Source organism: Nomascus leucogenys, chromosome 20 (genome assembly GCF_006542625.1).
Source record: "Nomascus leucogenys isolate Asia chromosome 20, Asia_NLE_v1, whole genome shotgun sequence".
In the NCBI taxonomy this organism is placed as follows: domain Eukaryota; kingdom Metazoa; phylum Chordata; class Mammalia; order Primates; family Hylobatidae; genus Nomascus; species Nomascus leucogenys.
This window is the reverse complement of record NC_044400.1, coordinates 50,070,542-50,084,074: the sequence shown is the minus strand read 5'-3', so window position 1 is coordinate 50,084,074 and position 13,533 is coordinate 50,070,542. Positions and strand designations below refer to the sequence as shown.

Sequence of the window (13,533 nt, the reverse complement as noted above, 5' to 3'; positions counted from 1 at the left end):
TATCCCAACAAGATCAAACTCATAATTTTGGATCAATACTAGTGAATTCCTCATAGCTAATATTTTCATAATCAATATAAAATTATAAAATATAACTTCTATAGAAAACATTAAAATCATTTACAAAATAGTACTGAATAGTCTATATTTAACTACTAGTGGAAATATAAAAAACATTATGTGTCAATATTATATATTAACTATTGACATAATAGGCCAACTAGCAAGAAATTACATGACATCTTCAATATATCTCTCTGAAGAATATTCATCCATACACATTTTGATTTAGGCAATCATAATTTTAAATGCAGCATATATTCTTAGCATAGAGTTAAAAAGAACAAGTTTTAGAATTACAATCAAAGCCTCACAGAAAAGTTTTTGATGATCAAAATATGTCAATCAGTTAATTAAATGTAGCAATAGAAACATATGCTGGAATAAAGGAAATTCAAACTTTCTCAGTACACTGAAAATAGCACAACTGAAATAATAAGAAAAGAAGCTCTGACATGAAGATGTCAATGCTGCTTTCCTAGTGTTGTAGCTATGTAAAAGTCAATTCAACTCTTTCATACCATCCAAAACATAAAGCACATACCACTTGAGCTTTTTGTTTTTGGTTGAAGTAATGAGGCTAAAGACAAACAGGAAAGAGCATATCAAAAGCATCATACTTGTATGATCCATCATAATGTGACTGATAATAAAATCACAAGTTTAAATAAATATATCACATCCTCCCTAATACTGGTTTCCCCTGCTATGAACATATCATATCAGAAGTCATCAACAATTCCTAGTTTCAGATAAGAAAATAAATTGTCTGCTTCCAATGTAAATTACCAGATGTTTGCTTCCTATCCAGTAAAGAGAAATCCAATTCTGCATTCTGTGCTTATTGGAGCAAGCTAACTCATTATAATAATGGCAAGAATAAAGAAGGAAAGAAAAAATCCACTAGGCCATACATCCTGAAGACAAATATACATCTTGTTTACTATTATATATCCCCTATTCACAGCACAGTATTGAGTATATAATAAATGCTCAATAAATATTTGACAAATTATTTCATTATTTTCTTTGATGGCCCATAAATCAAAAAAACATATTAACAGAAAGACTCACAGACAAAATGAGTCATCATAAAGCCAGATAAAATCTTTTGTGCTATGTCAATATTACTTTTCTTCAAATAATTTTCTAAAAGATTGGGCAAAGATCATAACTGCCCACAATTTGCCAACATTATAATTCAATTGTTAACTAACTCATAAGTTTGTTGTCTTCTAATTGAAGTTAGATGTATATGAAGGCAAAACTAATTATAAAATAGGCACTCCCTTTATGTATGGCTTTAAATACATTTTTTAAATCATACTTTAAGTTCTAGCGTACATGTGCACAATGTGCAGATTTGTTACATACGTATACATGTGCCACGCTGGTGTGCTGCACCCATTAACTCATCATTTACATTAGGTATATCACCTAATGCTATCCCTCCCCCCTCCCCCTTTTGAGCCTACTACTTTCAAGCTTTGAGACACTATTGATCCCAGTAATGGTTGCCATTTATGGAATAACAATTATGTATCAGGCATTATATATACTGGATGCTTTAAATCAGTTATCACTTTCAAACTTCACAATAACACGCTTCACTAGATATTATTACTCATATTTCACATGTAAGGAAACCTAAGGATCACAAAGGTTTAGCCCCTTGCCTCGAGTCACATGGCTGGTTAAGGTGAGGAACAGAGATGTGCATCCCAAACCTATCTGACTTTAAAGCCCAAAATCTTAACTGTTATAGTTAATTTTATTCTGGACACATATGTAAGCCTTCCCATGATGGTTTTCTCACATGTAATTTGTTTTCTTGGGTAACATATGCAAAGTGAAAAACAATGTCTGCCCTGTCCACATAAAATCAGAAGATAACAGCAGTTTATGTGTCAGTCAGAAGAGCTAGAAAGAATCCTAATAAAAAATAAACAGATCTTCCACATCATAGTAGGTATGAGGAAGAAACAAGGCCATCTTTTTCTGATATTACTGCATAAAAAGTAACTGCTTCGCAAACTTGGATCTCTCAGTGAAGCCTATTTAAATGAGGCCCTTCAGCAGTTAAATTTCTTTCAAGATGTGAAAAACCTAGAGGGTAAAGGGGTCTACATTGGCAGAGGATGGGTTCAGATTTAGGGTAAAGCATTAAAATAATAGCATATTTTGGATGACTGGCTCTTATGGAAGAGAATCTAACTTAGCTTAATGTATATTTCATACCAATGTAATATAAAATGAAAACGTCAAAAATATTAAAATGTTTTAAATGGTTATATTTTCCCATGAATCTGACTACCATATAAACAAAAAAAGATGACTGTGCTGTTTTAGTCAGAACTTCCTGAAAAGTTGTGCACCATCTCACCAACGACAGTAATGGTGAAATATCATTTAAGTGAAAAAAAAATGTACACGACTATAACAATCTGAATTAGTATCTGCCACATCCATGGTGATTCCATTTACAGGTTTAAGAATCTATTTTCATCATCTTCAGGCATATAGGAGTTTCCCAGCATTTACATGCTAATAATGCATATGTTCCCTTTATTTTTATATTTTAATTAGGGTATTAATTTTTAATGAGTACAATAGGTTACCTCAGGACAGTAAAGGGAAGATTACCAAACATTTATTATACAAACGAAACACTGGATATAGAGAACTCCTGCTTTAAAATATACAGATATTTAAAATCTAGCACTCTGGCTTACATATTTATAAATTATATATTCATTCATTCATTTTTTTACTGCATTACTTGGAGGATTTATGTTTACATTAGAAAACACACCAACTGCCTGGCTGACATTCTTCTCAACTACAACCTTCTTAATACCTATGCCTTTACTTTTATCTCCTTCTCATATTTCACTTTATCTTCCCTGCATGTTACTAGATATAAAGCTTTCAACATGTGGTACACACATGTTCCACTGGCTTCAGTAAACCCACATAACCACAGGCCCTTTAGTTGCTCTCCTACCATTATTCCTCTGGGAGGTTTTCTCTTCCTGCAATTTCTACTTGTACAGTTAACCAAACATTAAGACCATGACAAATTTGAATTCTTAACTCTAAGTGTATTCTTTCTAGGTGTACATGACACACTTCTTTGTTTATACATTGACATATTCACAAATCAAAACTTGATGTCTCCTAGTTTTTTAGATATCTTGGCATAAAGACAACTTTATTTTAATTAGAAGTAAAAATAAGAAAAAATCCAATTCAATCTTAGCATTTTATATACTAATTATCACATACAAGTTTATAATTAGTCATTCTGAGGGTAAACATCCCTTGATCGCTCAAGATAAAATTTCAAAACAATGTTTCTTGGTATAATGGAACCCGTCTTCTAGCTATATATAATTACTTCCTATCCTCATCCACCTGCTTGCTCCTCTTAGGATGGCCAGTAGCCAGAGATACAGAGCTCCAGTGGCACACAGATATGCTTTAGTGTACTCAAACTTTGAGAGGGCAAGGGAGGTAGGGAGGGGATGCCTACCCCTAAGCCCACAATTTAGTATTCTGCTATCAAACTTTTAAAAAGCAACAGAAATAGAAGCGTGTAGGAGACAATCATCTGTCCAGGCACTAAACAGGGCCTTGAGATCTCTTCATGGTTCCTAATCTACAGGTAGAGATCTTTGTCTATGTGCCTCCCACATTTGGATGCATCTATACCAGGAACCACAATCCATATCACTCAGGTCCAGAATGCATCTACTTTTTGGCCCCACTTCAGTTGAAAAGGCTTTTGTGAAGTTTGATCCACATCAACTGCACTATGAGAAGCATTCAAAAATATAAAGCCTAAAAGACATGGTAAATGCCCTAAAAAAAGTATAGTCTAGGGCAGAACCAGGTATATACACATTACTATTCTATAAGTCATATAGTATACAGTATTACAGATTTTTAAACAAATGATAAGAAATCAGTGTGAACATCATGAAGGAAGAGACATTTTACTTAGTTTGTGAAGGATGAATATGCAATGAGGAAATAATAAAAGGGTTTTACGTGGTGGAACAATGTAAACCAATTTGTAACGTGGAAAGATATTTCTGGCAATAATGCTGACAGTCAACCTTTATGTACAAATATAATAAAGCTGGTAACCAAGTGACCCATTCTTTAAAATTAAACAAAGATGAAAAATAAAAAACTTTGTCACCCTTGTACCACAGAGTCATACAAAATCATGCCTCACTTATTCAATAGATTTTATGGCTACCATATACTAGGCACTACGCTAGACACTAGATATTTAAAAAAAAACAGGATTGTTCCTACTTTCCAAGGAACCCCCATCAAGAGACAAGTACAAATCAAGATAATAAGTACTATAAAGAGAAATGAGACAAAGTACAATAAAACTTTTAGTCTAGGTTTTAAAAGAGGTAATAGTGTGAGCCAGATGGAAGAAGAACAAAGGTATATTTGGGAAACATCATTTCATACATGTTAGCAAAGCACAAAAAATAGAAGAGATTATCTAATAATAATAAAACACAGGTAACATGAGGAAAGATGACAAAGGAGGTTGCAGCAAGGAAAACCCAGAAAACAGAATAAGGAGAATCTACAAAAGAGGTAAAATGATCAGAAAATCATGAAGAGAATCCAGGCACTGTGGAAAACAGAGTGAAGATCATCAGATAAAAAGGGAATAGTCATTAACAATAAATGCCATAAAAGGTTAGGTAAAGTGAACCCAGATGTGAATCTGGGGACTTGACAGTTGGTGGGTAACAGGAGTCATTTGCCAGGGTATTTCTGTACATGAGGAGGACTGAGAACGATTGAGGGAGACACTGTGAACTGACATCAAAGTACCATAGTCATTAGATCTTGACAGTGTATATTTAAAAATAACATTGAAACATTTTAAATTTTAAAGAATTGTGTACAATCATAATACAGGAATAAAAACATAAAGACAAAGTACTGACAATCCCATTTCATTTTATCACTGATTGCAGCACTCCTAATAACACACTACGGGGTATTTTAAACATTGAATTTTAATTTTTATCCTAAGCTTGAAGGTGGCAAGATTTTCCTTTTGGCAGTTTGGCAGCTATACTCCAAAGTGTCCCAAGACCTTAGTAGGTAGCAAGGTAGCAGCTAGACAGATGGTGAAGGTACAAAGACATTCTGTATCTTTTTTTTTTTTCTGGAGGTCTTTGAAACCACATGGTGTTATTAAAATGTTAAGCTCATTCAGCACTTGACTGTTGGGGTAGTCAAGGTGCTTTAAATGCTCCCTTTATCCCTAGGCATCTTGGAGATGAAAGACAACAAAATATTTGATCCACTAAAGACAGGAAAAAGAAAAAGACAAAAATGAAGCTTCTGCTGCTTTTAAAATTATTTTATAGAATAAACAATATTTTAAATCAACATTCCTTGTTCTTGTTAAATAATAGTGCTCTTGTTAAATAACAGTAATTCATACCACTCAGAATATTGTACCAAATCAAATCGCTTGTCCTTATAAACAAAGGTCTTCTTTTCTGAGGCAGCAAAAGAGATACCTAAAGTCTTGCACTGTATTTTTATAGTCAATAAGGTAATATAATTATTTTGATGAGTAAAATCATAAAAAGGCAACTCAAATATATATTAACACATGCACTAAGGTAAAAAGAAATCATAACAAGATGTTAAGACATAAAATGTTTATAAAGTCTTGTCTTAAAGAGTACTTTTTTACAGTATAAGTAATTTAAGAATCCCTATCATAAAAATCACTTACCTAGCTCTTCATTTTCAATGACTTCAAATGTGGCCCAAATATCACCTTTTGTAGGAATAATATTTTTTATTGCTAATATATCATTAGTTAATTCTTCTGCTTCCATCACAGGAGATATCTGTAAGAGAAGTAATATTTTTTTCAAAAAACATGTTAGACACAGAAGTAGCCTTATGCTAGGTCAATAATATTCCCCATCCACCATTTAATGATATCTTGAATTTATTTTGAGCATGGTTAAAACCAGCTTCCCTAATCCCATACAGAAAACAGCATGTTCAGATCTTTTCCATAAAATGTACATAAGTACAAAAAGAGATTACAATATAGACATAAGATAATTTTTTAATCACTTACTGAGCAATTAGACCACTCAGAAGGAAAGAATGTACCGAATTACATGTGGAATGACCTTCGCCAGACAATGAATCCAACAGTTGTCTAAATGTAAAACTTTGTACCCATCAGTTCTATAATTAAGAGTGTAGAGTGACTTGGTTTATTCAGCCTAGATTCTAAATTACACACAGTCGATGGCTATCAGTCATGCCAAAAAGCTCCAGGGTCTTGGTAGTCTGTGGTGTGCCCTACCATGCCAAGTGACAGATGGTGGGATACCAAAGTATGCTGGAACCAGGATTCCAGGGCGGATGTCAGAGTCTGCAGTGCCAACCTGGGGGTCGGTTCTACAGAAGTCCCAAAGCCTGAGGCCACTGTATAAGCACATCACCTCTTCAGGGACTTTTGGAATTTTTTATTTGTTTCTTTTTGTTTTTGCTTATGCCAATTTTAAGTGCATGCTGGCCAAAAGCAAAATGGCTTTCCTCAATTAGAATTTAGTTATAATGATGTTTTAAACATTATAATATTGCAGTTGCACCTTGGTTTGCACATTTTCAGTAAAAGGATGTCTCTACTGAAAGTTCTTTAGATATGTATTTGTTTCCATTTCTCCTGCCCATAATTGCTCATAAGCATACTGCACATACATAAATAACAAAAAACCTATTTCACTGCAGGTAACTCACAAAGTCTACCTTTTGTATTTTATGAAATTTAGTGCTTTTTTGGAATATAATTTTACAATTAAGTCCATTATTTTCTATTCAGAAAAGCCCAAAGAAATATAAACTTTAAAGAAAAAAAAACATTATGGCATCTAGGAATAATAGAGAACATCAAGCAGTATGGAGTAGACGAATCATTTCAGTGATGCTGTTGATCTGCAGGAACATACAATATTTTTAAGGCTAGCCCTTTCTTAAAAAAATAATAAATTATTGAGAAACCCATTTGTGAAACAGGCAGCAGGAAGCACCTTGGTCTGAAACAGGAAGACCAGAGCTCTATTCCTTGCGTCAAGAGAGACCAAAAGCTCCTCTTTAGTAACACCTAAAACTCCACACTTGGGAAATTATCACTCTACACAATATGCAGATCAGGATACTGAACGTCCAGTCGAGATTATGGTGACCCAGGTTTGTATTTCTGGCCTTAGTATTCTTACTTCCCAGTTTCCATTCTTATAAACTTGGAACATCACCTGCTTCATCTACCTCCATGGGTTGAGGTAATAATTAGCAGAGATAAATGTAACTATAGGGTTTTGCAGAATCGTAAGCATTAAAACCTATGTAATTGGTTTTAAATAGTTTTTGTTATTTTCTAAAGAGCATTTGGAGTTACTATAGGTGAAACTGGAAAGTCCTTTATCTAAACACACCGGATAACATAAGAACTTGGCTCAATTATAACTTCTGTTGTGACTTTAGAAGACAAAATTAAAATGCACTATTAAAGAGCCTGCGTATAGATTTAAGTCATAAGCTTTGAATACCTCCTCCAGCATTAGTGATGAACTTGTGCTAATTGGCCTTTACTAGTTCCTCAGATCTCTTATGATCAGCATTATGCATTCAGTATAAGAAATATGACATGGCCAAGGAGTGGCAAGGCAAATGCCTCATAAAGACAAAACCTATAATTATAGTATTAATATTTCAGCTTCATGTACTAAGTAATGTACTTAATGGTGTATAGTTACAATTCATAATCATTAGAAACACAAAACTTAAAATCAAAATATATCTAATGTTGTGACTCTGTTTAATCCTGGACTTTAAAAAAGATAAGTAGCTAAAGCCAAATTTCTGTTACATGGCACAATGTCTATTGTTCATACAAATAAAACAGTCTTACCAAATAGCGAGCTGAAATATCAGTTACTATCTGTAAGGCAGACAAATTACTAAATATAGTAGCATGACAAACATCTATTTTTAATTCATCACAAATGATCAGTACTCTCAAGGGAGAAAAGAGTTATCCAAATAAATATCCCAGAGTTATATTCAAATAAATTGGAAGATTGGATGCTAAAGTATAGAAAACAAGGGTGAGAGATTATTATTAATTGCAACAGCACTAGTAGTAATATTTATTAAACACTTACATGCTGAGCAATGTGCTAAGGGTTTTACATGCATTATCTTACTGAATCCTCACATCAATGCTATGATGTAATACTGTGATTTTTCCTCATTTTACAGGTGAGAAGACTGAGGCTCAGAGCAAATAACTTGTCTAACGTTAGGAAGCTAGGAAGGGGAGGAACAAGTATTTAAGCTCGGAGTATTTTCCAGAACTTGAAGAAAATCTTAACACGTAATCCAAAGCACATAAGATGTTCTCTTTCCAAACGATCAAAATACAGAATTCCTGGGGGATATCAGTATAAAAAGTCTATGTTGTCAGTCGTTTGAACTGGAGAGGTAACATAAAATATAATAATGGAAAATTCAAAGTATATAAAATAATGCTAACATTTATGACTTCCAACAGTCCTCTTTACATCCACCTTTAGAACTTACCCGAATTATAATACTACAGTCAGGTTCCTTCCTTTCTACATATACTTCAATTAACAAATCTCCAGCCTGGGAAACCTAGAAAAGGGCAGAGGTAGAAACAACACAGATAAATATGTTGTAAAAACACACATTTGAAACTGAAGACAGTTATAAAGCCTCAGTCATATTTCTGAATATTTTATAACAATGAATGAAACAAGCTCAATTCCCCTGCTCGCAAGCATGATGTGCCCATTTCCAGACATGGTTAAGGACAAGGCATTTACACAAATGTTACAATCAGCAACAACAATCACAATGATTTTCTTTTTTATCTCTTACTCAAGAGCTTAGTGCCCTCAAAGAATCTAGCTACAATGGAAACATGCTGGCTGCGAAAACAGAAGTTGTAGGAGCCATCAGCATGTACGTTAACAGGATAAACAAAATGAGGGGTGAAAACAAAACACATGAAGTTTTGCTTCAAGCTATAATGTGTGCATGATACCAATATTTAAAAGGCAAAATACGGCTTGCTACGTTTTTAAAGAGAAGATATGCCCGAAAATTGAACTTTGAGGATAAACTAGGTCAGAGCTATATTAAAACTACAAATAACATAAATTTAGAAAGAAAAATAAAAGTGAGGTCATTCACGGAATGTGGCAGACAATAAAAAGAAGTTTTTAATTATCTTTGGCCAAGAATTAAGTACTAATTTAGGTCATTATTATATCCCAAAAGACAGACAAAGTGAAGAAGATGTAAGCCTGAAAATAAAAGGCCTTACGATATCATATCACTATACAGATTAACAGTATAGAAGGTTAACAAAGAACCAAATGAATCTATGAAAAATATTTTGAGTAACTTTTTTCAGAAGTTCCCTTAAGTTATGTAACCAATTAGAAACAATATCACCTGATTTAAATAAAAAAGATCATAATCAAGAAATCATTCTCAAATTAAATTCACCTCAGCATAAAATCTAATGAGTAAACTTTGGGGAAAACATTAAAGATGAACTTTGAAAAAGTTCCTTAATTTTTCTGGCATTACAGGCTTAGAAAAGCTTATTTCCAGTTTTTCCTCCTGACTTTCAATGCTACAGATACATTTCAGTAAGGAAAAGACACAGTTGACACTTTTGCTTTTCACTATGTTTGCAAAAACAGCTCTCTCCAGGAAGGACACATTTTAAAACTTAAAAAGTTAAAAAAAAAAAAAAAACTTAAAAAAGTAAATACAAAGAACTCATAGAGTGAAATAAAAAAGAAGAATAGGTAAGAAATTCAAACAGGGGTAAGACAAAGAGACTGAATGTCAGAAAAAAAAACTCCAGAAGACAGTTTTAAATGGATTAGAGGAAAAATTTAAGTAAAAAAACAGATTTTCCCAGACTTTTACTTATCTTTTCCAAATACTATTATTTTATATACAGACTGAACTGAAAGCATTCAAAACTTATTTCTTTATTGTAATATGAATATAAAAGATAAAAAATGCAAAAGGATACTCAAACTTTTTTAATAACAGTGTAGATAGTGTGGTCAAAGGTTATCTCTCAGCCTCACACAATCCTTTATTTCATGACTAAAGTCTTCCTCCCCGCTCCCAAAAAAAGTGAGAATTTAAGATAATTGATAATGACCTAGATTTTTTAAGGTTAAAGCTAACTCCTTTGGAAGCTGCATAATTACTCTGGGTCAAAATGGAGAAAATAATTCATTAATATCATAGTATTAGTACTGATCTAGGCCTTCCTCTATTTTCTTTATATGGAATGACAGTTTCAATGACTCCTCTAGTTAGTTGTGGATGTTTCAGGACTGAGGAGAATTTGGTGTCTGACTAACAAAAAAGCATTTGCCTCATTATGTATCTGTAAAGAGAGCACATCTGATCCATTTCTATCATTTATATTGGTACCCTGAATCCACTCTAACTCCCAGTTACTAGAAGATGATTAATCATTAACCTTAAGAAATTCCAGTGATATTCACCAAACAAGCATAGTGCAACCGGAACACAAAAATCCAGTATAATATGACTGAGGAAAACAGGACAGGATATAGAAAAGTCAACTTAGGACAAAAATTAGAATGTGTTACAAAGATCACATTAGATGCATTCCATTAATACAATCATCTGAAAGCATGCAAAGCAAAAGCATATAAGAAATAATTTATAGTTTCAAAATAACAATAGAAGGAATCACTAGGCTGTCTGAATTTTCAATTTACTCTAAGTATATCTTTGGTTTTAAATGCTTCCTTTGAAATCCATTAGCATTTTCAGTCATGGTTTTATACACAAAAGTTGATTTTATAAAGAAAACCCTGAAAGGTAAATTAAAACTGATTTTCTCTCTATTTTTAAAAATTTACATTAACATATTTTGCATATATGTATCAGGTTGCAGAATTACACAACCAATTTACTTAGTTTTTTTTTTCACTCATTACTTTTACTTTGCTTAAAATAGGAACTTGAAAATACACACAGCAAATGTCTTTACTTACAATGGAAGTTTTTATTTTGTTTAATTCTTTAGAGATCTAACTATTACTACTCACTTGGGTGTCTTTCCACTTGGTAATAAAGCTATTTTCTATGTCCATTTGTTTGACTTGATCTTCTTTAACCTGTTTAAAATATAATTCGGGACATTCTAATAATGTAGAATATGAAGAGTGATGACACTCATCCTCATGTAATCTTCAGGAATTTAAATACCAACAACTTAAAAATAAATGAGAATGGCCATCGGAATCAGTACAACCTCACACAGCTAGGTTGGAAATAAAGCCAACAAGATAAAGTATCCTAAAGTTCAAAATATTTTACGATGATACTACTTCAGGCTGCAATTGCATTGATGGAAGTCATATTTCTTAGGAAACTTAAGCAAAGGATCTGATGACTGGCTTAAGTTTATGTAGGTTGAGAAACAAAGCTCATTTATCAAACTGAAACGTTCATTAGGTGCTTATTAAATTTCCATCATTTAGGTAAAGTTTAACTTTAACATAACTATGAAGATAACCATTTTATTAATGGAAAACTACAAATACAGAAAATAGAGACAGAATGTAAAGCCACACATCATGTTTTTCTAAATCTTTATTTTCTCAGCATCAGATTATTGCAAAGAAGTTGCTATTGATCAAAAACAGTGGACACATATAGAAAGTAGTAAAGAGGAGATCAAAGAGTAAAGAAAATCCCACGATCTGGTGTCTATTCCTATGTGAATTAAGATACAGACTGTGATATTTTGTTTTATTAAAATAGCTCCTTTTTCTTGTCTTATGGTAAGTGATTATAATAAGAACGTAGGAACTCTACAATGGTAACCAATTACACTAATCCTCTTGACTTCATGTGGTATAGCCATACTTCTGGAAAACAACTGGACTCATAAACACCATTTAAGGGAATGTTCAAAAGGTTAAATGACAAAATTGAGGTGCTAGAACTAGTTATATAATAGAACTGGACCTTTTGCCCAAATCCACCAATTTGAATTCTGGGCTTATTTCCTCCATTTTTACTTCTTTGAACCAAGAAATCATGCCTATTCCAACAGTTTTCTGATGAAACATGAAAATATTAACTTTATAAAATGGAAAATTAAAAAGTCAGTTAAAATAGATGACTTAGTAAAACGCCATAGAATAATATTTTAGAATGTTATTTGTTTCCAGTTGGGGACACAACCAAAAGAAAAAACCAAAGGGCTTCCAACTGCAGAATTTAAGAGTCTGGTATTTATTAATGAATTGTTCATTTTATAACTTCATACTTCTAAGTAGATATAATTCATACACATGAAGAAAAAGAAAACACATGCAAAAATCCTATAAATAGAAATATTCTGTCAAACAGACATCAGATGGTAAAAAGTTTTAAATGCAACCAAATTTAAATAATGACTATAGCTTAAAAGCTACTTGTATCTATAATTTAAAAAAAGACTATTCCTTATTTTATGTATTTCTAAATATTAATAAAGATCTGAATAATAACACCCTAAAACATATATATTTGTTGGCAAACAGTGACATTATAACCATTTTAACAAGGGCAAGATACAAAATAATTACCTCAAATATTTCTACATAATTATTAATTAGGTCCTCAATTACATTCACTTCTTCACTAGTTTGTCCCTTCGTTTGAAACAAACAGGATGAAAAGACCAAGGCCAAATTATGGGCATTCATGTGATTGATTTCTGAGCATTTCTGAACCCTGTCAGAGAAAAGCATAGTTTATTATGATACACTTCGATTTGGAAATTTCATAGAACAGAAAGCCAGTTTATCAGTCTTTAAACACACCAATATTGGAATTCTCTGATATAAAAGATAAAGTGGTGACTTAAAAACACATGGTTCTTTCTTCTAAGTAGCTTATAATCTAGTTAAGAACATGAGAAAAAGTACTGTTAAACAGATTAGTAAAAGTTACAAAGTCATACTTAATTGTTGATTTAGAGAAAGGGCTGACCATATGCAAACAATTGCAAACTATAAAACAACCTGTGGCCAAAGCATAGAAGTATGCTTGCAGAATGGCATAAAATGACTTGTGGGGCTGCAGCGTAAGAGGAGGAAATGGGGCAGGAGGTACGTAGAAAGCAGGCAAAAAAGGTAGGTCATTAGACATATAATTGACAGTTCCAAATTCCAGGTGCAAAGCTGGGCTAAATTTTCCAGAAAATGGAAATCAAATGAGAAGGAATATCTGGGCCCATGTGTCCATACAGTTATTCCAAATAAAATATTATCACAAAGTAGACTACTTTAAAATGCAATTACATTTTTCTTGGAT

General features: G+C 32.6%; 1 protein-coding gene across 5 annotated transcripts in view; it reads right to left on the bottom strand.

Annotated features, from left to right (window-relative positions):
• Positions 1-13,533, bottom strand: part of ARAP2 (ArfGAP with RhoGAP domain, ankyrin repeat and PH domain 2) — a 177,107-nt gene that overhangs the window by 41,905 nt on the left and 121,669 nt on the right. For all 5 annotated transcript variants that reach the window (XM_030800960.1, XM_030800964.1, XM_030800962.1 and 2 more), the window contains exons 23-26: positions 12,804-12,951; positions 11,274-11,342; positions 8,719-8,793; positions 5,849-5,966 (exon numbers count right to left, since the gene is read on the bottom strand). In XM_030800960.1, coding sequence (XP_030656820.1) covers positions 5,849-5,966; positions 8,719-8,793; positions 11,274-11,342; positions 12,804-12,951 — 410 coding nt within the window. The remainder of the gene's footprint in view (positions 1-5,848; positions 5,967-8,718; positions 8,794-11,273; positions 11,343-12,803; positions 12,952-13,533) is intronic.